This window comes from Pristiophorus japonicus, chromosome 16, assembly GCF_044704955.1.
Source record: "Pristiophorus japonicus isolate sPriJap1 chromosome 16, sPriJap1.hap1, whole genome shotgun sequence".
NCBI classification, from domain to species: Eukaryota; Metazoa; Chordata; class Chondrichthyes; family Pristiophoridae; genus Pristiophorus; species Pristiophorus japonicus.
The window spans coordinates 10,825,861-10,850,635 of record NC_091992.1 but is presented as its reverse complement, the minus strand read 5'-3'; the positions used below and the strand labels follow the sequence as shown (position 1 = coordinate 10,850,635).

At 49.7% G+C, this 24,775-nt stretch overlaps 1 protein-coding gene across 1 annotated transcript in view; it reads right to left on the bottom strand.

The window, feature by feature from the left end:
* The window catches only part of LOC139226912 (multidrug and toxin extrusion protein 1-like), a 56,896-nt gene that overhangs the window by 4,473 nt on the left and 27,648 nt on the right, over positions 1-24,775 (bottom strand). Inside the window, exons 9-16 of the mRNA XM_070858005.1 lie at positions 21,042-21,155; positions 16,450-16,517; positions 11,058-11,166; positions 9,217-9,292; positions 9,032-9,101; positions 7,290-7,422; positions 3,687-3,781; positions 549-630 (exon numbers count right to left, since the gene is read on the bottom strand). Of these exons, the coding sequence (XP_070714106.1) occupies positions 549-630; positions 3,687-3,781; positions 7,290-7,422; positions 9,032-9,101; positions 9,217-9,292; positions 11,058-11,166; positions 16,450-16,517; positions 21,042-21,155 (747 nt within the window). The remainder of the gene's footprint in view (positions 1-548; positions 631-3,686; positions 3,782-7,289; positions 7,423-9,031; positions 9,102-9,216; positions 9,293-11,057; positions 11,167-16,449; positions 16,518-21,041; positions 21,156-24,775) is intronic.

Genomic DNA, 24,775 nt, shown 5'->3' with positions numbered 1-24,775 from the left:
GTATATCTAAGGAGGATCGGAAGATTGAGGCCAGCACCTCCGCGATTTCTACCCTTACTTTTCCCACATTACAACAGTGGCTACACTTCAAAAAGTATTTCATTGGCTGTGAAGCGCTTTGAGACATCCGGTGTTTGTGAAAGGCGCTATTTAAATGCAAGTCTTTTTTTCTTTCGGCAACCTTTCAAAGTTGTGGCATAGATTTTAAGCAGAAGAATTGCTCAACAATGCAGAAAATCAACGAGGATACCTGTCACATTCTAGCTAAAGTCCAGAGTATGTTCTACTTAATAAGGTGGATGATCTACGCGGACACACCAGTTGGGCTTGACTCTCCATGTGCAGCATCACCGGAGATTGACCACTGATACCTATTAATATTTTTACATAGGTACGCACTTACTGACTATGTAAACTACGCACATTGTAACTAACCCCCTCTCTCCGCCACACACATTTTGGTTAAAAAAATTATACTGTAAAAGTTTCTCTCGGTTAAAAAAAAAATTAAATAGTGTGATTAAAGGTTGGCATAAAATTGTTCACACCTGTTGAAATATCCTCCGCTTGGCCACCAGGGGCGCTGTGAGAGGTGTCCACATCTTTCTTCACACCCGCGTTAACCAGAGCCTTCAAACAAAGCAAAGATCTTCATTAAAGGGGACGGGTAGGCCAGGGAGAGGGAACGCATTCTGTGCAAAGCATTACACGCCCTCGTGGTATAGAGAGGGAAGGAAGGGAGAGAGAGAGAATGGGCAGACCCGTGGCAGATGGCATTCAATGCAGAAAAGTGTGAGGTGATACATTTTGGTAGAAAGAATGAGGAGAGTCAAAAGGAAGAGCAAGGGGAAGACTAAGAGAGAGGAAGAGGGAGAGAGAGAAAGGGGGAGAGAGAGAGAGAGAGGGAGAGAGAGAAAGGGGGAGAGAGAGAGAGAGAGGGAGAGAGAGAAAGGGGGAGAGAGAGAGAGAGAGGGAGAGAGAGAAAGGGGGAGAGAGAGAGAGAGAGGGAGAGAGGAAGGGAGAAAGAAGAGGAAGGGAGCGAAAGGAAGGGAGGGATAGGAAGGAAGAGGGAAGGAGAGAGAGAGAGGAAGAGGGAGAGAGAAAAGAAGAGGGAGAGAGAGAGAGGGGAAGAGGGAGAGAGAGGGGAAGAGGGAGAGAGAGGGAGGAAGAGGGAGAGAGAGGGAGGAAGAGGGAGAGAGAGGGGAAGAGGGAGAGAGAGAGAGGAAGAGGGAGAGAGAGGAAGAGGGAGAGAGAGAGAGAGAGGGAGAGAGGAAGGGAGGAAGGGAGAAAGAAGAGGAAGGGAGAAAGGGAGAAAGAAGAGGAAGGGAGAAAGAAGAGGAAGGGAGAGAGAGGAAGGGAGGGATAGGAAGGAAGAGGGAAGGAGAGAGAGAGAGGAAGAGGGAGAGAGAAAAGAAGAGGGAGAGAGAGAGAGGGGAAGAGGGAGAGAGAGAGGGGAAGAGGGAGAGAGAGGGAAGAAGAGGGAGAGAGAGAGAGGAAGAGGGAGAGAGAAAAGAAGAGGGAGAGAGAGAGAGGGGAAGAGGGAGAGAGAGAGGGGAAGAGGGAGAGAGAGGGAAGAAGAGGGAGAGAGAGAGAGGAAGAGGGAGAGAGAGGAAGAGGGAGAGAGAGAGAGAGAGGGAGAGAGGAAGGGAGGAAGGGAGAAAGAAGAGGAAGGGAGAAAGAAGAGGAAGGGAGAGAGAGGAAGGGAGGGATAGGAAGGAAGAGGGAAGGAGAGAGAGAGAGGGAGAGAGAGGAAGAGGGAGAGAGAAAAGAAGAGGGAGAGAGAGAGGGGAAGAGGGAGAGAGAGGGGGGAAGAGGGAGAGAGAGGGAGAGAGGGGAAGAGGGAGAGAGAGGGGAAGAGGGAGAGAGAGGGGAAGAGGGAGAGAGAGGGGAAGAGGGAGAGAGAGAGAGGAAGAGGGAGAGAGAGGAAGAGGGAGAGGAAGGGAGAGAGAGAGAGAGAGAGAGAGAGATGAAGGAAGAGGGAGAGAGAGAGAAAGGGAGGGAGAGAGGAAGAGAGAGATGGAGGAAGAGGGAGAGAGAGAGAGGAGGGAGGAGGGAGAGAAGGAAGGAGACTTGCATTTCACAACCTCAGGACATCCCAAAGCTGGTGTAGTCTCTGTTGTGATGTAGGAAAGTGCTACCTGTGTGCCAGGAGGCAGCCTATTGATTTCAGACCAGCCTAGAGCCAAATCTCACAGTGCCCCTGCTCGAGGAACTTTTAGTTCTAGTTGTGCACCGCAGGACACGTCAGTCTGAGCGGCGATCGAACCCAAGTAGCAAAAGAGAACAGACCTGCTGCACTACCCAGTCTCTCTCTTAGTTTGATTTTCGCAGGAATATTGAAGGTCAGACCTCTTCTTTAAAAGGAAGCATTATAAAGAAAGAAAGACTTGCATTTATATAGCGCCTTTCACAACCACTGGACTCGGGGCCCAGCTGCCGAATGTTACTTACTGAGGCGTAACCTTTACCGCCCCACCGCCATTATCGCCCCAAAATCATCAAAGCCGAAAATCCAGCCCAGAGGACCTCCTAGATAGCCCCTGGTGGCCAGATGAAGAATGACATTCCGAGAGTGGTGGAGGCCCACAAATTGCTGCTCACTCTCCCAGCTCGGTGTCGTGCCTAGTGCCTGAGACAAGGGAAAGGGGAGGAGAGGAAAAAGATAGGAAATAATTGGTGCAATAACCAGTCTCTATTTAGACGAGGGGATTAAATGTAGTATCTCCAAATTTGCGGATGACACTAAGTTGGGTGGCAGTGTGAGCTGCGAGGAGGATGCTGTGAGGCTGCAGAGCGACTTGGATAGGTTAGGTGAGTGGGCAAATGCATGGCAGATGAAGTATAATGTGGATAAATGTGAGGTTATCCACTTTGGTGGTAAAAACAGAGACAGACTATTATCTGAATGGTGACAGATTAGGAAAAGGGGAGGTGCAAAGAGACCTGGGTGTCATGGTACATCAGTCATTGAAGGTTGGCATGCAGGTGCAGCAGGCGGTTAAGAAAGCAAATGGCATGTTGGCCTTCATAGCGAGGGGATTTGAGTACAGGGGCAGGGAGGTGTTGCTACAGTTGTACAGGGCCTTGGTGAGGCCACACCTGGAGTATTGTGTACAGTTTTGGTCTCCTAACCTGAGGAAGGACATTCTTGCTATTGAGGGAGTGCAGCGAAGATTCACCAGACTGATTCCCGGGATGGCGGGACTGACCTATCAAGAAAGACTGGATCAACTGGGCTTGTATTCACTGGAGTTCAGAAGAATGAGAGGGGACCTCATAGAAACGTTTAAAAAATTCTGACGGGGTTAGACAGGTTAGATGCAGGAAGAATGTTCCCAATGTTGGGGAAGTCCAGAACCAGGGGACACAGTCTAAGGATAAGGGGGAAGCCATTTAGGACCGAGATGAGGAGGAATTTCTTCACCCAGAGAGTGGTGAACCTGTGGAATTCTCTACCACAGAAAGTTGTTGACGCCAATTCACTAAATATATTCAAAAAGGAGTTAGATGAAGTCCTTACTACTCGGGGGATCAAGGGGTATGGCGAGAAAGCAGGAATGGGGTACTGAAGTTGCATGTTCAGCCATGAACTCATTGAATGGCGGTGCAGGCTAAAAGGGCCGAATGGCCTGCTCCTGCACCTATTTTCTATGTTTCTATGTTTCTATGTTTCTATCTGCTCTTACCTGATCAGATGCTTCGTTCCAGTTGATTGTGCAAATCACTGTCTGGTAGAAAACGAATTGTACAACTACACAACTGGATATTCCGTACCAAAAACCTGCAAGACAATAATGGTGCAGTGAGTGCAGAGGCAATGCTGTTGCATTTTACCTCCCAACTTTTTTCCCTTTTCTATTCCTCCACGACTCCTTGCCACTTGTGCTGAGGGAGCGCCGCACTGTCGGAGGTGCCGTCTTTCGGATGAGACGTTAAACCGAGGCCCCGTCTACCCTCTCAGGTGGACGTAAAAGATCCCACGGCACTATTTCATAAGAAATAAGAGCAGGAGTAGGCCATTTGGCCCCTCGTGCCTGCTCCGCCATTTAATAAGATCATGGCTGCTCTGATTCTGGCCTCAACTCCACTTTCCCGCCCGCTCCTTATAACCCTTCACTCCCTTATCGTTCAAAAATCTGTCTATCTCCACCTTCAATGCATTCAATGACCCAGCCTTCACAGCTCTTTGGGGTAGAGAATTCCAAAGATTCATGACCCTCTGAGAGAAGAAATTCCTCCTCGTTTCTGTTTTAAATGGGCAACCCCTTATTCTAGATTCCCCCACTAGGGGAACCATCCTCTCTGCATCTACCCTGTCAAGCCCCCTCAGAATCTTATACGTTTCAATAAGATCACCTCTCAGTCTTCTAAACTTCGATGAGTACAGGCCCAACCTGCTCAACCTTTCTTCATATGACAACCCCTTCATCTCAGGAATCAACCTCATGAACCTTCTCGTGTACAGTTGTAGCAGGACTTCCTACTTTTATGCTCCATCCCCCTTGCAATAAAGGCCAACATTCCATTTGCCTTCCTGATTGTAAATCTGTGGAATTCTCTGCCCTAGAGAGCTGTGGAGGCTAGGTCACTGAGTATATTTAAGGTGGAGTTAGACAGATTTTTGAGCGATAAGGGAGAAAAGGGTTATGGGGAGCAGGCAGGGAAGTGGAGCTGAGCCCATGATCAGATCAACCATGATCGTATTCAATGGCGGAGCAGGCTCGAGGGGCCAAATGGTCTACTCCTGCTCCTATTTCTTATGTTCTTATGTTCTTATGCTTACTTGTACCTCCATCCACTAATCACTGTTTGCCAACCAGAAAATTACCCATTCATCCTGGCTCTCTGTTTTCTGTTAGTTAGCCAATCCTCTATCCATGCTAATATATTACCCCCAATCCTGTGAGCTTTTATCTTGTGCAGTGACCTCTTTTGTGGCACCTTATCGAATGCCTTCTGGAACTCCCAATACACCACATCCACTGGTTCCCCTTTATCCACCCTGCTCGTTACATCCTCAGAGAACTCCAGCAAATTTGTCAAACATGATTTAACTTTCATAAAACCATGCTGACTCTGCCTGACTGAATTATGCTTTTCCAAATGTCCTGCTTCCTTAATAATGGACTCCAGCATTTTCCCAACCACAGACGTTAGGCTAACTGGTCTATAGTTTCCTGTTGTTTGTCTGCCTCCTTTTTTAAATAGGAGCATTACATTTGCGGTTTTCCAATCGCTGGGACCTGTCCAGAATCCAGGGAATTTTGGTAGATTGCAACCAACTATCTCTGCAGCCACTTCTTTTAAGACCCCAGGATGCAGGCCATCAGATCCAGGGGACGTGTTCACCTTTAGTCCCATTATTTTGCCGAATACTTTTTCTTTAATGGTAGTGATTGTTTTAAGTTACCCCCTCCCTATAGCCCCTTGATTATCTATTATTGGGATGTTTTTCGTGTCTGCTACCATGAAGACCGATACAAAGACCTGTAGAAGCTCTTACTATCTCTTTTTATATTTCTTGCTAGTTTACTCTCATAACCCATCTTCTCTCTCTTTATTTTTCTTTAGTCGTTCTTTGCTGGTTTTAAAAAATTTCCCAATTTTGGGGAATGGCAAACATACAATGTTACCAAGAGAGGTGGTGGTGAGGTAGAACTGGGTGTCGTCAGTGTCCATGTGTAAACTGACGCCGTGTTTTCAAATGATGTCGCCAAGGGGCAACATGTAGATGAGAAATAGGAGGGGACCACGGACAGACCCTTGGGGAAAACCAGAGGTAACGATGTGGAGGCGGAAAGAGAAGCCATTGCGGGTGATTCTCTGGCTATGATTAGATAGATAAGAATGGAACCAGGCGAGTGCAGTCCCACCCAGCTGGACAATGGTGGAGAGGTGTTGGAGGAGGAAGGAGTGGTCAACCGTGTCAAAGGCTGCAGAATATAGAATCAGAATAGTAGAATATAGAATCTTACAGCACGGAAGGGGGCCAATTGCTCTGTGAAAGAGCTATCCAATTACTCCCACTCCCCTGCTCTTTCCCCCATAGCCCTGCAAAAAGTTCCTTTTCAAGTATTTCCAATTCCCTTTTGAAAGTCACAATTGAATCTGCTCTCACCGCCCTTTCAGGCAGTGCATTCCGGATCATAACAACTCGCTGTGTTAAACCTCCTCGGTTCTTATCTTGAATCTTTATCCGCTGATTATCGACCCTAATAACCCTGGGATATTTCTTCATACATGTTAGGACTCCTGTGCTGGTTAAGGATGTGAGATGGTCTGTGGTCTATAACTCAGAAAGGTCCCATATTTGATCCCTGCTCCAGACCGAGTTATGAGATCTCAGCCAGCATTGCTGTAGTGGTGGCGAGATGTGCATTAATGCCACTGGGTTATGGAGGAGAGCGAAACTAAACCAGCCAGGGTTCTTGCTCCTGGCTGTGGCCCATGTTGGTAAATGTGCATGTGCGTGTAATGTATTCACTTCACGGGTTCTTTGCTTAAGAATTCATAGCAACACATCACCATTAAGAACCAGTTGGTTTATTAACAAAGGTTTAACAATCACACTACACATTACCAGTTCATCCACTAGGCTCACAACTGCATACCTCATCGTGGATACCTAGACCCAACTGGCTGGGGTTTTATTGAGTCTTGTGAACATTACGTGACTGGCTAAGCCACTCACACTGCAACAGCTCTACAACTATATTAAAGTAACTTTAAATCAAGTGCCCCCTTTTGTAAGGGCACAAAAATCCACAAATTAACTAATAAATATTAAAGGGAACCTTACAAATCAAATTAAATCAAAATTTTGTTCCCTGTTGAAATGGATGCACTCCAGTCCCTCTGACGCCCACTCCCGCGGAAGGCCGCGAGCGTACCGGTGGACACCACGTGCTCCACCTCCAGGGACACCCTGACGCGAATGTAGCCGCGAAAGAGAGGCAGGCAGTCGGGCCGGACGACCCTCTCAACCGCCCGCTGCCTGGATTGGTTAATGGCCACCTTGGCCAGGCCCAGGAGCAGTCCCACGAGGAGGCCCTCCAAACAACATGCATGCTCACAGGTGCATAGTGTGGAGGGAGCAGGTCGAACAGGTGGAGTTGCAATGCCCTCCCCAACCCCACAGCCAGCGTTCATGGCCTACGCCCACACACAAAAGAATAGCCATTTGGGTGAGGTCGCAGAGGTTAGCCAGTGCTGGCGAGAGGGAATCCCAGAAAGTAGCCAAGCCTTCAGGAAAAGAGAAGAAAGAAGCATACTATGGAACAATTTCCTACCCATGATCCCAAGGTTTGCCACAAACATCAGTGAGATTCCAATGGGAAGCCCAATGAGATAAAATCCCACTAGGTTTACGAGGGCTCCTAGCTTTTGCTTCCCAGCTCCTCTTAACACTCCGCCATTCAGACACTGTATAATAAACAAATAGAACATGTTACAGTTACCACACCACCAATCTTGATTTCTTTTAGGTAAGGGTATCAAGGGATAAGAAGCTGATGGATGTGAGGGACAGATGAGAGAAATACCACCAACGATGTCTCCGCAAGATCCTGCAAATCCCCTGGGAGGACAGACGCACCAACGTCAGTGGTCTTGATCAGGCCAACATCTCCAGCATCGAAGCACTGACCACAAACAACAGCTCCGCTGGGCGGGCCACATCGTCCGCATGCCCAACACAGGTCTCTCAAAGCACTCGGAACTCCGACAGGCGATCTCAGGTGGGGAGAGCAAACGTTTCAAGGACACCCTCAAAACCTCTCTGATAAAGTGCAACATCCCCACTGACACCTGGGAGTCCCTGGCCAAAGACCACCCCAAGTGGAGGAAGTGCATCTGGGAGGGCGCTGAGCACCTCGAGTCTCGTTGTTGAAAGCATGCAGAAATCAAGCGCAGGCAGCAGAAGGAGCGTGCGGCAAACCAGACTCCCCAGCCATCATCATCATCATAGGCAGTCCCTTGAGTCGAGGATGACTTGCTTCCATGTCAAAAAGTTCACAGGTGTTTCAATGAAGGACCTAATATTCCAGGTCCCAAACTAAAACTTGACGGGTGGAAGATGCCTGTGCGTGGATTTTTTTAACGTGTGGTGGCCGTTGCACACCAGCCACCACACGGGCTCGACAGAGCTAGGCCTTTGGTCCAGTGGCAAGGTTTATCCAAGATGACTGGAGACCAGCTCTGCTGCACAGACCTAGTGTGCACACATATCGCAGTGTGGGCTGGCCCGTGCTGCCCCTGGGACCTCGCCTCTTCTGGGCCCCGAACTCACGCCTCTCCTTGGCCCCGATCACGTCCCTCTACGAACTCTTGCCGCTCCTTCACCCCGATCTCGCCGCTCCTGCAGTACCTCCAATCAGTGACCTGGATCTTGGTGGCGTCCAACCCAGTCGCCCTCTTCGCTGCCGTCGCTCTCCTGCTCCAGCACGTGCTGCTCCCTGGAGTGGTATGCTGCCACACTGCTCCTTCCGCTCCCTGGCCTACTCCGATGGTGCTCGCAGGCCGGAGGCCATGCAGACTGCTGGGCCAGACTCCCCACCCACCCTTTCCTTCAACCACTGTCTGTCCCACCTGTGACAGAGACTGTAATTCCCGTATTGGACTGTGGTCACCTGAGAACTCACTTTTAAAGTGGAAGCAAGTCTTCCTCGATTTCGAGGGATAGCCTACGATGATGGATGATGATGATGACAGATCAGCCATGATCTGATTGAATGGCGGAGCAGGCTCGAGGGGCTGAATGGCCTCCTCCTGCTTCTATGTATTCCACAGTATGAAGCTTCCAGTTGCCAGCTCACTACCTTGCATCCTTTGATTAACTTTAGCGAAGGTGTTTTAAAAGTAGCAGAGTGGGGAAACTCTCTTTTTCGGAATTGGCGGAGTCGGAGGACAGGAAGTGGCTCAGATCAAACCCGCCGGTCACAGGCCGCACTGGAGGGGAAAATCTCCCCAATACTCTCAATTTCGGCCTCAAACTATTTGCGGAAATTCTTACGGGTTCTGTTGAAATACTCACAGCCATGCTATCAAACAATTCATTAGCAGCGATGACTGGTAACAAGGCCGCAACTAACCGAATAATCTCTCTGTAAGGGGGAAGAGAGGGATGTCAAGAGAGCTTTCGGACATTTCCGGATTCACTTTGTGAGCTTTCTGCAGTCAAGTTTTTAATGTTTGCAGAATAAGAATTTTTTTACTAACTTGTCAGTGGTGAAGATATAACCCACCACATTCCTTATAGCCACCAGTGTCACAAAGGTCACCAACGCGCAGAACCCTGGTCAAGAGGAAACACAAGAAATCACTATTTAAAGTTCACCATACAATTAATTCTGACCAACTATTTTAAATTCCGGGCAACCCACTTAAAAGAGAAGAGGAACTCAGGCCAGGATATTTACTGGGGAGGGATATGTTGACGGAGGGGTGGGAGGGGTTTTGGACAGGAAACCCGGGATTCCCCACATGCTGTGGAGGTTTTAATTGCACAGTGAGCGTCTTTGGGCCCTGACAGCTTTCCCCGCCCAGGATATCAGCCTGATTGACAGGCTTGGCTTCCAGGCAGGCAGGGAGCACCCCGGAGGTAGGTCCTGGGAGTCCGATCTCCAACCTGGGGAGGGGAGTCCGATCTCTGACCCGGGGCGGGGGGTGGGGGGAGGTCCGATCTCCGACCCCTGGGTGGGAGGGGCTGGGGTCCGATCTCTCACCCCGGGTGGGGGGGGGGGGGGGAGGTCCGATCTCCGACCCCTGGGTGGGAGGGGCTGGGGTCCGATCTCTCACCCTGGGTGGGGGGGGGGGGGGGGGGGAGGTCCGATCTCCGACCCCTGGGTGGGAGGGGCTGGGGTCCGATCTCTCACCCCGGGTGGGGGGGGGGGGGTCCGATCTCCGACCCTGGAGGTCTGATGGAGAAGGGAGCTTGGGGGGGTGGTGGACTGTGGTGGGTGGGAAGCACTCCTGCTCCTCCTGGCCCACAAGCAGTGCTCTGAAGGCACCGACCTTCTCCCTCAAACTGTCCCCGCTTCAGTGGCCCAGTTTCCCGAGGCCTGGGAAACCCATCCAGCCAGTGTAGGTCAGGTCAGAGGCTTCCAGCCTCATTAACATATCTAAAATCCCAGCCCGCCTCCTGGTAGCGGGTTGGCTGGCCGCCCTTTGACCCGTCTCCGGAAAACACAGAGGTCAGCAGGTTGGAACCGGCTTCCTGACGCCCTCAGAATCTTTCCCGATTTAACCCCCCGCCACCCGCACCCAATTCCACACACTCGCCCAGGTTAAAGCCCTCCTCTCAGAGTCTCTTTCCTCCCGCGCCTTTCACCACCATCCATGTGACTGGAGCACATAATCTAGGCCGACACTCCCAGTGCAGTGCTGAGGGAGCGCCGCACTGTCACAGGTGCCGTCTTTCGGATGAGACGTTAAACCGAGGCCCCGTCTGCTCTCTCAGGTGGACGTACAAGATCCCGTGGCCACTATTTCGAAGAAGAGCAGGGGGAGTTATCCCCAGTGTCCTGGGGCCAATATTTATCGCTCAATCAACATAACAAAAACAGATTATCTGGTCATAATCACATTGCTGTTTGTGGGAGCTTGCTGTGCGCAAATTGGCTGCCACGTTTCCTACATTTCAACAGTGACTACACTCCAAAAGTACTTCATTGGCTGTAAAGCGCTTTGGGACATCCACCTGAGAGAGCAGACGGGGCCCTAGATTCAACGCCACATCCGAAAGACAGCACCTCCGACAGTGCAGCACTCCCTCAGCACTGCACTGGAGTGTCGGCCTGGATTTTTTGTGCTCGAGTCCATGGAGTGGGACTCGAACCCGCAAATTTCTGACTCAGCGGCGAGAGAGTGTTGGCCACTGCGCCACAGCTGACACTTCATGATAAACACCTTCATGAGCACAGGGGAAGAAGATTAGCAGGTTAAAAAAAGCAAGCTACAGGGAAGAGAAGAAATGGATAAAGAGTGAGGTGAACATTCTATGACTTGAACGAGCACAGTTGTAGTCAAACTGCAGAATGAACTGTAAGCGTGGGACTCACCAGTGCACCACAGAGCAACATTAGCAGAGCTTTTGGCCTGCTCTGGGTTCCTGCCTCCCAGTGCCTTACCCACATGGACACTTGCAGCCACACTGAACCCCAGAGGTATCTGTGGAGGGAAAAGAACACTCAGGCCCTGAAATTATGCCATGGGACACTACATAGAATGTACATCACAGAAATAGGCCATTTGGCCCAACTGATCCCTGCCGGTGTTTATGCTCCACCCAAGACTCCTCCCACTCTGCTTCATCGCCCCCAACCAGCATATCCTTCTATTTCTTTCATGTCCTTGCCTGATGTTGGAATGCTTAATGAAATACCTCCCTTTTCCACTTTAGCAAAAGGTGTTAATCCATTACAGCCCATGTACTAACTTGCGGTCTTTGACCAGGGACTCCCAAGACCGCCCTAAGTGGAGGAAGTGCATCCGGGAGGGCGCTGAGCACCTCGAGTCTCATCGCCGAGAGCATGCAGAAACCAAGCGCAGGCAGCGGAAGGAGCGTGCGGCAAATCAGTCCCACCCTCCCTTTCCTTCAACCACTGTCTGTCCCACCTGTGACAGGGACTGTGGATCTCATATTGGACTGTTCAGTCACCTAATAACTTATTTTTAGAGTGGAAGCAAGTCTTCCTCGAATCCGAGGGACTGTCTATGATGATGATGACGAACTCGAACCAAGTCCCGCTCACCCATCACCCCTGTGCTCGCTGACCGACATTGGCTCCTGGTTAAGCAACATCTCGATTTCAAAATTCTCATCCTTGTTTACAAATCACTCCATGGCCTCGCCCCTCCCTATCCTTGTAATCTTTTTCAGGCTCACAGCCCCACAAGATGTCTGCGCTCCTCAAATTCTGCCCTCTTGAACATCCCTTGTTATAATCACTCAACCATCGTTGGCCGTGCCTTCAGCTGCCTGGGCCCTAAGCTCTGGAACTCCCTCCCTAAACCTCTCCGCCTCTCTACCTCTCTTTTCTCCTTTAAGACGCTCCTTAAAACCTACCTCTTTAACCAAGCTTTTGGTCACCTGCCTTAATTTCTTCTTTTGTGGCTTGGTGTCAAATTTATCTGTTTATCTATAGCACTGCTGTGAAGCACCTTGGGACGTTTTACTACATTAAAGGCGCTATATCAATAAAAGTTATTGTTATTATTATTTTATTTCAAACAGGTTAAGGTCTCCGCTGAAGTAGGGCAAAGAGGGATCTCGGACAACCACGTTAAGTTGGTATCCCGCAGTATAATTTCAGAGCCAATCTGTTATTTTTGTGCCGCTATATGTTCTTTGCGTAATTCCCCTCAAACGATGTCGCTTTGAGCGATCGTCCCTCCGCAGAGACCTCGTGGATAAACACCGCAGGCGTTAGCACCGAACCACACAGGTCAGGGATGTCTCACAGCCAATCCCTGGTCTGTGCGGAATTAGCGGGTCTCAGTCGGGCGGGTGGGGCAGTACAGTTGGCCTCCGTGCCCGGGGATTATTGAAGGGAATGAACTGAGCCAAAATCCCTGCTCCCGATTACCACCCGGTGACCTTTGGGTGGGTGGGGGGGGGGGCGGGGGGGCGGGTGCTGGTAGCAAGAGCAGGCTAATCTGATTCATTGACCATCTACATGCCAGAGTAAATTCACGACTGCCATACTCTGTCATGTATTCTACATGGTCACTGTTGGTACTATCACAAGGTGTGCCACCAGAGGGCACTGCAGTGGGAGACTTGTAGGTTACCTGTACAGGTGTGCCTGGCCTAGTATAAAAGGCAGGCCACCAGGTGTGATCCTCACTCTGGAGTTAACTAATAAAGGACGAAGGTCACTACAGTTCAAGTACAACACACTGCCTCGTGGAGTCATTGTTAGAGCATCTAAGGACACAACGTACTCCAAGCGGGCGTCTGCGCTCAAAAACAGTGCAGTTCGAGGTTATACACTGCAGCATCGATTCTCTGACCCACACTGTCTTCAAGCATGACTCCCACAGGAGTGTGAGCCTGGAGCATTTACCCCACAAAGTAAACCACAGACAACCACCTATCGAGTGCCACCTTTACAGAAAGAGACCACCAAATCTCAATCTCACCAATACATAAATTAGCGAATAATTCACGTGAACCAATACAAGACCAGCTTCTACAAAGACCACCGGAGATTATGGGCCAGTTACAGACGACTAAGGTCTCCGGGTTTGCCCCGGTGTCTCCAGGAATTGAAGATAATTCCCCAGGACACCACTGTGAGCAACCCAGAGAGAGAAATCATCGGAGCATGAAAATAAATTGTGTTTTCCCCCCCCCACCCCCATTTTCTTTGAACACTTTCATTTATTGGAGAGGGGGGAGAAAAGGCTGTTTGGCCGACAGTCAAGAATCGTCTAATCGGGTAATATATGTGGGCTCGAGTCTCCCCAAAGGCCTCACCACCCGATTGCTGCCCAGAAATGACCGCTAAGCCTCATCAATTAACGCCAGTGAAACTTTCCAGTAATGAGGTAAGTAAAACCGCCCGGCGAGAAAATGGCTCTTACACCAAGATTCTCCGGCATATTTTGGGCGGTTACAACTGAAACTAGTGAGAACGGGCAGTTCTTAAAATGTTTTTTAAATTTAGTCCGAGGCTGCGGTTGGGCCTAGGGAGGCGGGGGGGGGAGAACTTCAAAAATATTTTTTCACCCTAAAAAAATACAAAGTTAAAAAGCATTCCCAAGACAGTTTTAAAGCTAATCGGCATTTTACAATATAAAAAAATAAAGAAAGAACCTTTAACTTACCTTTCTTTGCAGAGTACTGCCCTGTTTAAGCAGCTGTCACAGGGCGGTTCCCTCGGCGATCTGGACGGGCTTCCGTTGAGGTGATTTTCTCGGCGTTGCACGTTGCCGATTTGCTCCCGGCGGGCGTTTGGGATTTGGGCGGTACCATTCAAAAAGTAAGGGGGAAGCTTTCGCCGGGCGGTTTCTCTCACAAAAAACAGCTGAGAAAACGGCCTAAAATGAAGGCGAAAGTCTCCCCCTTTCAATGAGTCTGTTCCCTTTCCAATTGGCCGCGGGAAGGCGGAGCACCCGGAGGATGGGCCAATGGCGGGAGTGTGGGAGTTGGGGAGTTTGGAGGTGGTGGGAGCGCGGGGGGGGGGGGGGGGGGGGGGATTGCCATGTGATGAAACCTCCAGGAATACACCAACAGAGTTGGCAACCCGATATGTGACTGTCGTAAAACGTAGAGCTGGAGACGGCAATGGCGCAAGTACACATTCGTCCCAGAGCCAAGACCAGTCAAACCTAGTAGCAGCACCCTCCCTTCACCCCTCTTTGAGAAATGGTTTAAGCCTTCTATGTGAGAGTGTATACCCGAAGGAATATTTTTAGGCCTTTGTCACTATGGAAACAGGCCTTTGTATGTAAGTGGGTGCGACCTTTATTTTTTATTTAGCCACTTTTCACAGATTGGTTCCTGTGAAAAGTCTAAGGGGTGTCACCGCCCAAGTGCTGGTTTTAGGGCCGGGCATTAGGAGCAGCCTCAAAGCCCAAAGATGAGAGAGCAGCGCTAACAAGTGGCATTGCATACTCATCCTCGGGCGGGAGCTCAGGGGGCTGACGGAATTTCCTGACAGGAGGCTGCCGCCGTGCTGGAAAGAAAACGGGAAGAGACAAAAAAAAGAACTAAAACTTCTCCGATCCACACACTCACTTCCTCACTCTTAAAATTAATGAACACATGCAGAAATAAGTGAAGTGGAAAAACTTGCCTTCCTTTCTGGGCGAGTCCGCCCGAGATGCTCTCTTTTACGGCAACTTTTTCCTGGCTGTACGGCCGCGCAGAGCAAATGTCCGACAGAGACGCCAAAGAGGCGTGGTACGCTGGATGACCCCACCACGTGGGTGGCGTTAGCTGGCACAGCGTTGCCTCTCGGTGCCCCTGCCAAAGAGCGTGGATGCCGCTTACCGACGACGGTCGGCATTTGCCGCCAGTTAGCCACCCCCTGCGCGCAGTAACGGGCAGCGTACAAAACCCACTTTCGACCCCTAAATAATTAAACTGAGCAACAGGGTATAGACTTACTATAAACTGCCTCAGAACCAGTCACGGTCGATGCTGCCAACTTCTCCATAGGTGGAAGATTAACGTATTCCCCATCATGCGACTGTGGAGCTCCTAATCAGACCCTGGAGCATGTCATTTGTTTAAGATGATGGACGGGGCGGGGGGCATAATTTCAGAATAAGGGGTCACCCATTTAGAACTAAGACGAGGAGGAATTTCTTCTCTCAGAGGGTTGTAAACCTGTGGAATTCTCTGCCCCAGAGAGCTGTGGAGGCTGGGTTATTGAATATATTTAAGGCGGCGGAGATAGACAGATTTTTGGGAGTGAAGGGTTTTGGGGAGCGGGTAGGGAAGTGGAGCTGAGGCCAGGATCAGATCAGCCATGATCTTATTAAATGGCGGAGCAGGCTCGAGGGACCAAATGGCCTACTCCTGCTCCTATTTCTTATGTTCTTATCAGTGAGCACTGCCCTCAGAGGACATTTGCCTACGAGATACCCACGCTGTTACACCTGGATAGCCAACTTGGATATTGACGTTTGATTGACTTTGCTGTTACCATATGAAAAAAGCAGATGATGTAAATGTTTCCGATTAATTTGCCTCACACTGAGAAAATGATTTGCTCCAATCAATCAATCAATGTGAAATTGGTGATCCAAAAATGATGAATGCTAACTGTTGGAGAAAATTTCTTAACCTATAACCTTTGTAACTTTTATAATGTGTAGCCAGCTCCCCTGTCTCTCTCTGATGAATTATGCGACAGGGAGAGTGGTCAAGTAAGAAATGTATACTCAAGCAGAAGGAATGTGTAGTCTCCAATGTCCGTTGACCCTGAGTCATGGAGATAGGGGAAGTAGGACAATGGGCGGTTGGAGAGGCAAACAGATGTATATCGCTTGTACTAATAACAGGAAGATAGTTCCTTGTTTTTCTGCTGATGCGGGGAACTAACCCCACTTGTGTCTGTGCCTGCTAGTTAACCTTTGATTTGCCAAAATGTAAGACTGCCACAGCACTACCATATAGGGTAATACTATGCCTAAATGTTAAATAATTGGATGATGATGTAAGGGGGCGGGGCCACCCCCAAAGGTATAATTGTAACTTGAAAACTCCACTCGGGGAGAAGGTGTGGCGAAGCTGCGGAGTTTCCCCACTTCTCCCAGAGCGCTTTGCACGAATAAACTGTGATGTTTCCTTCACTGTTCTCGGACTTGGTGTGGAATTTATTTCCCTTACACTAAAGTTTTAAATTTGCACATTTATTGTGTGAAAATTGATCATTTTTTTGTTTCGGCGGACAAGCTTTATACAGATACATTTATGTTCCACAGAACATTCAACCTTACCATGTAAACGACTGTTAAAATCTGATAAATAACACACTGGGCTCCAAGTTCAACGTCACTAATTAATCCTGTGAATGAGAAACGACACATGTGATGATTTGCTGAAGCGATTAATCTTAAAAAGGAGACAAAAGCTATATTTAGGAGGAATTAACATTTCAACAACAGTCAAACAAGTTTCTTGGGCTCTGCCTGCAGGAAGCCACACTCTTGTGTCAGCCGTGGCTCAGTGGGCAGCACCCTCGTCTCTGAGTCAGAAGGTCGTGGGTTCAAGTCCCACTAGGCTGACACTCCCAGTGCAGTGCTGAGGGAGTGCTGCACTGTCGGAGGTGTCGTCTTTTGGATGAGACATTAAACCTAGGTCCCGTCTGCTCTCTCAGGTGGACGTAAAAGATCCCATGGCACTATTTCAAAGAAGAGTAGGGGAGTTATCCCCGGTGACCTGGGGCCAATATTTATCCTTCAATCAACATTAAAAAAACAGATTATCCGATCATCGTCACATTGTGGGAACTTGCTGTGTGCAAATTGGCTGCTGCATTTCCCACAGTACAACAGTGACTACACTCCAAAAGTACCTCATTGGCTGTAAAGAGAAATGTTTTCACTCAGAGGGTGGTGAACCTATGGAACTCTCTACCACAGAAGGCTGTGGAGGCCAAGTCACTGAATATATTTAAGAGAGAGATAGATAGATTTCTAGACACAAAAGGCATCAAGGGGTATGGGGAAAAAGCAGGAATATGGTGTTGAGATAGAGGATCAGCCATGATCATATTGAATGGCGTTGCAGGCTCGAAGGGCCAAGTGGCCTACTACTGCTCCTATTTTCTATGTCCAGTGGTCGTGAAAGGCGCTATATAAATCCAAGTCTTTCTTTCTGTCATGTATCTCACACTACTGTATATAACTGTATCTTACCATGCTATACATGACTGTAACTAGATATGACCTGTAACTACAAGCTTACCTTACCACCAGGGGTGCACTTGCAGGAGACACTGCATACCTGTTCCACACAGGTATATAAAGGCAGGTCTCAGGCAAGTGTGGCACTCGAGAGCTGTGAAATAAAGGTGCAGGTCCAGAGTGACCTTGACTTCAGCATGTGCCTCGTGTAAGTCTGTACTGCAGGGGCAGGACTTTACACTTTCCTTTTCTCTAAGTGGCCCGCTCTCATTTTTCTCCCCTCCACCCCATCCCTCCTGGAACCGACATCTCCTGCAGCCGAGAGAATGGGCGAGGGGTCTGGCCCCCAGACCTGGCCATGTTGCTCAGAGCCACTGCTGGGATGTGGGTGGAGCGGCCTGCTGATGGCTCCCCCCCCCCCCCACCGACCTCAGATTTCTCCCTCCTCTGCAAGTGCTGAGGATCAGTGTGTGGCCTCCGCTTAGTGCCGGCGGGCACCAGCATGAGGGAGCTCAGCCCTACGGCACAACTGATGCTGTGCCCCGTCACTCCACCACGCCATGCCAGCACACCTCAGTATTTAGGATGACAGACGCGGGGCTGTTTTCCCCAATGTGAAGGGATAAGGGATAAGCTGCTCAGGCTGAGCGTGATCATGCAAAATCTTCTCCTGCCCGCCTCATAGCTGTCCGTTTCCGCCCCCACATCATAACAACAACTTGTATTTATATAGCGCCTTTAACGTAGTGAAATGTCCCAAGGCGCTTCACAGCATTATTACGAGACAAATTAAGATTTGACACCGGGCCACATAAGGGCAGGTCAAAGAGGTCGGTTTTAAGGAGCGTCTTGAAGGAACAAAGAGAGGTAGAGAGGCGGAGAGCTTTAGGCAGGAAGTTCCAGAGCTTGTTGCCTAGGCAACAGAAGGTATGGCCACTGATGGTTGAGCGATTATAATCAGGGATGCTCAAGGTTAAAGAATGTAAGAACTTGCATTTCTAAAGTACCTTTCACGTTCTCTGGAAGTCCCAAAGCGCTTTACAACCAATGAAATACTTTTAAAGAGTAGTCACTGTCGTAATTGTTATGTCTTAAATAAAGAATCTGACCAGGTACTGGAAGCTCAAAGTAATGTGTGGCCGTAGTCTCCAGGGTACCTCTCCAGCCTGTGAGGCCTCCTTATGTACAGGTGCTCCCAAGGGATTGTGGGATCCCTTGGCACTCCAAGTTTTGAGCCCTCTAGTGGTTAAACAAGGTATTTACAGGTTTACATATATAACAGTAATGTAGGGAAACGCAGGACCCAATTTATGCACAGCAAAGCTCCCACAAATAGCACTGAGATAAATGACCAAATAACTTGCTTTAATACTGTTGGTTGAGGGATAATTGTTGGCCAGGATGTTGGGAGAACTCCCCTGTTCTTCTTCAAATGGTGCCATGGAATTGTTTAATTGAGAGGGCCGACAAGATCATCACCCAGAACATTCAGCCCATCGGGTCTATGCCGGTGTTAATGCTCCACACGAGTCTCCTACCTTACCCCATCAACATATCCCTCTATTCCTTTCCCCCTCAGTTACTTATTTAGCTTCCCCTTAACTGCATCTATTTCCTACTCACAATTTAATTTGTAATATTTCGGATTTAACTTTTCCATACCATTTACTACTTTAGATACATCTCTATACGGCTGAAAATGGCTGAGTCTCTCTCGCCTTTCCTCATGCCTCGTACCCCTGACACCAGGAAAGCAGTCTTACGGCTCTTCCCAACACTGCCTCCAGCTCACAGATGGGCCAGTTTGCATCCTAGCTCTGCCGAACCGAACAGAGATGCACACTTTCACCTCCACCCACTGTCTGCCCCACCTGTGACAGAGACTATAGGTCCCACATTGGTCTCATCAGTCACCTGAGAACTCGTATTAGTGTGGAAGCAAGTCATCCTCGACTCCGAGGGGGACTGCCTAAAAAGAAGAAGAAGTGGCCCCGGTCTTCAAGAGAATTTCCATGCATCAGCAATAGCTGAATGCACTGGGCCTGTACGGAGGAGCCCACAACCAACTTGCGCGAGGTTCTGGAGCATTGCATCGAAACTCTGCAGTCAACTGCAAAGCCTGTGGTCACCTCAGTGGCTGTTGCAGTTGAACACTTCCTACAGACACCAGTAGTAGAATCTCTATACAGTGCTCACAATAGGACCAGGCAGGTTTTGAGCTCCACCATCTCATCTACCTTGGACAGGCTGGGAGACCAAATGGACAGCAGCTTCAATTGTGTCACAGATGTCTTACAGTGTGCCCTCCCGTAGTTAATAGTGGACCTCTGGAACAAGCTGCCCTCTCATGTGGTGGATGCAGACTCGCTGAATTCCTTCAAGCGAGAGCTGGATTTGTTTCTGTCTGCGGCGGAGATGAACTCTTACAGAAGGTAAGTACTACAGGGAATTTAATGGCCAGAGTGATCTCCTGGACTAGTTTCCATCGTCTGGATGGGTCGGAGAGGAATTTCCCAGATTTTTATTTTCCCAAATTGGCCTAGGTTTTTTTTTCTCTGTGGTTTTTTTCTTTGCCTCTCCCAGGAGATCACACAGTTTCAGGTGGGGTGGAGTGCATATGTTGTGATACACAAGGTATCGCAATTGTGTGGGACAGGCTCGATGGACCAGAGGGTCTTTACCTGTCCGCCATTGTTCGTATGTCTGTAAGTAGGAGCGCTGAGCTGCGGCCCAAGCGCAGGGCCAGTCACACAATTGGAACGTTGCCATCTCACAATGACAACACATCTGGAGCATTACCACCGCCCCCCCCCCCCTCTTCCCACTCCCCAACCGATGCCAGTCATGGCCGCCAGGTGGACCAGACTGCTTCGGAATTATTCAGCTGAAGTGCCCTTCAATGAGCGGTTGCCAAAGAACTCTGACTGCGGGCAACGGTTGGAGCCCGCAAGCTTCCTCACCATCCTCGTTGACATCAGTGTCATTTCCCTCAGCACTTCCTTGTCAAAAGGTGGCCCCATGTGTTGTCCTTGTTGCATAGAAAAGTAATGCACCATGTCCCACTCACCCATCGCCCCCTTGTGCTCGCTGACCTACATTGGCTCCCGGTCCCGAAACGGCTCAACTTAAAAATGATCATCCTTGTTTTCAACTCCCTGCATGGCCTCGCCCCCCCTCCCCTATCTTTGTAACCTCCTTGAGCCCTACAACCCTCCAAGGTCTCTGCGCTCCTCCAATCTTGTGCATCCCCAATTTTCATCTTGTGCATCCCCAATTTTCATCGCTCCACCATCGGTGGCCGTACCTTCAGCTGCCTGGGCCCCAGGCTCTGGAATTCCCTCCCTAAACCTCTCCGCATCTCTACCTCTCTCCCTTCCTTTAAGACGCTCCTTAAAACCTACATCTTTGACCAAGCTTTTGCCACCTGACTTGATTGCCCCTTCTGTGGCTTGGTGTCAAATTTTGATGGATAACACTGCTGTGAAGCGCCATGGGACGTTTTGCTATGTTAAAGGCGCTATATAAATTCAAGTTGTTGTTGTCATTATTATACAAATGTGGGCCTAATTCAAGAAACCCTCGACAAATAAGGAGCCTCTTTGAAGCAGAATTGGCTGGAAGAAGGTTTATCATTAAATACTAACAGAGCAGAGTGTTTGACAAAGGGATGGTCGTTTATTTACCTGCAAGGATAGTTCCAATTTCGTACGCCCACCATTCAATGCACACCATAAGCAAACTGGGAATGGCCAGTCGTATGAAGAGGCCCCACTCCTGCAGACAATCAATGGACCATCCTACATAAAAACAAAATGGAGTTACTGACACAGTGCAGGGAGTGTTAGAGAGCACAAAGTAGAAGCATAAAGAGACTGTTCAAACCATCCAATTTGCTCCATCTCCCAAGCCCATGTTCAGGACCAGCTTATCTTCGGGCAAGGTTTGGGGCCAGGATCGCCAACCCTCCGGGATTTCCCGGGAGGTCTCCAGGAGTTGAAGAATAATCTCCAGGACAACTGCTGCCAGCAAAACCCAGGAGAAAAATCATTAAAAAAATTGTGGGGCGATTTTCTCTGGGTATTTTAGACGCCAAAGAGCCTCTGAAAGATGGGGTCTTAAGCTGAAACCTAAGTTAGTGCAAGACACCATCTTGGTAAAGGAGTTGAAGCTAGTGCTGAGAAAGGCTGCCCTGAGGATCGTTAAGCACCAAAATACTGCACAGCCTCGTTAATGAGCGCTCACAGGCAAGTTAAGTAGCCTTCAAAAGGGAACTGGATAAATACGTGAAGGAGAAAACATTGCAGGGCTATGAGGAAAGTGCGGGGGAGGGGGACTGACTGGATTGCTCTTCGAGAGAGAGCCGGCGCAGACTCAATGGGCCGAATGGCCTCCTTCTGTGCTGTACTATTCTATGATTCTGGGATTTATCAAGATCAACAACGCGGCCCTGGACACCGTGGACCACTTCCCATATCTCGGGAGCCTCCTATCAACAAGAGCAGGCATCGGCGACGAGATCCAACACCATCTCCTGTGTACCAGTGCCGCCTTCGGCCGCCTGAGGAAAAGAATGTTTGAAGACCAGGCCCTCAAATCTGCCACCAAGCTCATGGCCTACAGGGCTGTAGTAATACCTGCCCTCCTGCATGGCTCAGAGACATGGACCATGTACAGTAGACATTTCAAGTTGCTGGAGAAATATCACCAACGATGTCTCCGCAAGATCTTACAAATATCCTGGGAGGACCAACATTAGCGTCCTCAGCCAGGCCAACATCCCCAGCATCGAAGCACTGACCACACTTGATCAGCTCCGCTGGGCAGGTCACATAGTCCGCATGCCAGACACGAGACTCCCAAAGCAAGTGCTCTACTTGGAGCTCCTTCACGGCAAACGAGGCAAAGGTGGGCAGCGGAAATGCTACAAGGACACCCTCAACGCCTTCCTGATAAAGTGCAACATCCCCACTGACACCTGGGAGTCCCTGGCCCAAGACCGCCCTAAGTGGAGGAAGTGCATCCGGGAGGGCGCTGAGCACCTCGAGTCTCATCGCCAAGAGCATGCAGAAATCAAGCGCAGGCAGCGGAAAGAGCGTGCGGCAAACCAGTCCCACCCATCCCTTCCCTCAACAGCTATCTGTCCCACCTGTGACAGAGTCTGTTGCTCTCGTATTGAACTGTGCAGCCACCAAAGAACTCACTTCAGGAGTGAAAGCAAGTCTTCCTCGATTCCGAGGGACTGCCTATGATGATGATTTTATGATTCTATAAACATAGCAAATGGTGAGGAATATCTTGGCTTTTCTGCAAAAGGAAGTGATCTATATTGCAAATCTGCTGAAATTAGAGCATATCGTAATTGCAGTATAATTTTGGAATGTACAGCCTGATAGGGCGGTGGATACAGATTCAATAGTAGCTTTCAAGCGGGAATTGGATAAATACTTGACGGAGATAAAATTGCAGGGATATGGGGAAAGAGCGGGGGAGTGGGGCTAACTGGATTGCCCCTCGACAGTTGCCGCAGAATCGACGGGCCGTACTATTTTACCATCCTATGCCATTCCTGGGCTACGTTGGGTTAGTTGTTCCAGTTGGGGCCAGCAGTAGAGGTGCTACGACATTTCCTCTGCTCTCCCTTCGCTGGAGAGGGGAACAAACCCCCTGGGGTGGGGTGCGGGGGTGTGGGGGGGGGGTGGGGAGGGTCCTCATTCTCACTGTTATCCAGTGATGCCTGCAAGAGAGTGAGCATCAACCGATCCACATCAGTTAGCCCGTGCTCCGCTTGGTGGTCGTAAAATCAGCGTGGGACCTGGGGGTCCTTGCGCATCAAACACAAAAAGTTAGTATGCAGGTACAGCAAGTAATCAGGAAGGCAAATGGAATGTTGGCCTTTAGTGCAAGGGGGATAGAGTATAAAAGCAAAGAAGTCCTGCTACAACTGTACAGGGTATTGGTGAGGCCACACCTGGAGTACTGCGTCTCCGTATTTAAGGAGGGATATACTTGCACTGGAGGCAGTTCAGAGAAGGTTCACTAGGTTGATTCCGGAGATGAGGGGGTTGACTTATGAAGATAGGTTGAGTAGGTTGTGGCTATACTCATTGGAGTTCAGAAGAATGAGAGGTGATCTTATCGAAACATATAAGATAATGAGGGGGGCTCGACAAGGTGGATGCAGAGAGGAAATTTCCACTCATAGGGGAAACTAAAACTAAGGGACATAGTCTCAGAATAAGGGGTCGCCCATTTAAAACTGAGATGAGGAGGAATTTCTTCTCTCAGAGGGTTGTAAATCTGTGGAATTCTCTGCCCCAGAGAGCTGTGGAGGCTGGGTCATTGAATATATTTAAGGCGGAGATAGATAGATTTTTGAGCGATAAGGGAATAAAGGGTTATGGTGAGCGGGCAGGGAAGTGGAGCTGAGTCCATGATCAGATCAGCCATGATCTTATTAAATGGCGGAGCAGGCTCGAGGGGCCAGTTGGCCTACTCCTGTTCCTATTTCTTATGTTCTTATTTATATAAAACTTACCGATACTCGCTTCCTGGGCGCACTCATGAAGAATGGTCACTTGTGCAAGGTACCAGTGAGTTGCTGGAACCCAAACCAGGCGAGAGGATGACGAGGTAGAAAAGAGCAAAGCAAATAATTCAGAGGGGCCGAAATTCACCCCCGCCGGAAACACGGTGCACCTACCCCGTTTTTGTTGTGTTTTGGCCGCCGCGATGGTTGCGAAATTCAGCTCTTGGTCATTTTTTTTCGAGCAGGGCGGAAGTCAGTCATAATGTGGGCGGGACAGCGTCTCTGTCGCTGTCAGTCATCAGCGCCGGGCTGGTGACGTCATCGCGCTGGCGCGTCACAATGCCTCTCCCCTTCAGTTATAGGGCAGGGCAGCTGCGATCTCTGCGTGTTTTTAAGTTAGGGCCCACTGGGCCACCAGGGAGGGTTTCGGCCGGGCCAGCGGCCTGGCACCCAAGAGGGGGTTGACAGGCAGCCTGTTGGAGGCATAATTGTCGGGCCGGCCCTGGCAGCTGGCCGACAATAAAAAATGAAATGGCGTCGGCGGCAGCGCCACTTCCCCTTTAAGGGCGGCCGCACCACTTCCCCTTTAAGGGCGGCCGCACCGCCGACCAACGAGGTCCAACAAGGAGCGCACCGACACATAAAGCTGTCGGGGGCACCGATCGGCAGGCAGAAGACCTTTGGAGGTGAATTTCCCTTCCGGGGCGGCTCCTTGTGGTGCGAGCTCTGATGACGTCTTTAACGACGCATCAGCAGGAGCGGGGCAGAAGTGGGGGGGGGGGAGTAGGGCGGAATTGGGGGGGGAGCGGGGCAGATCCTCACACCGCAGCTAAAAGCCCTGAGCTGAATTTCGCTAATGACGGCCATTCCTCACTTTCCGGCGCCCAGAGA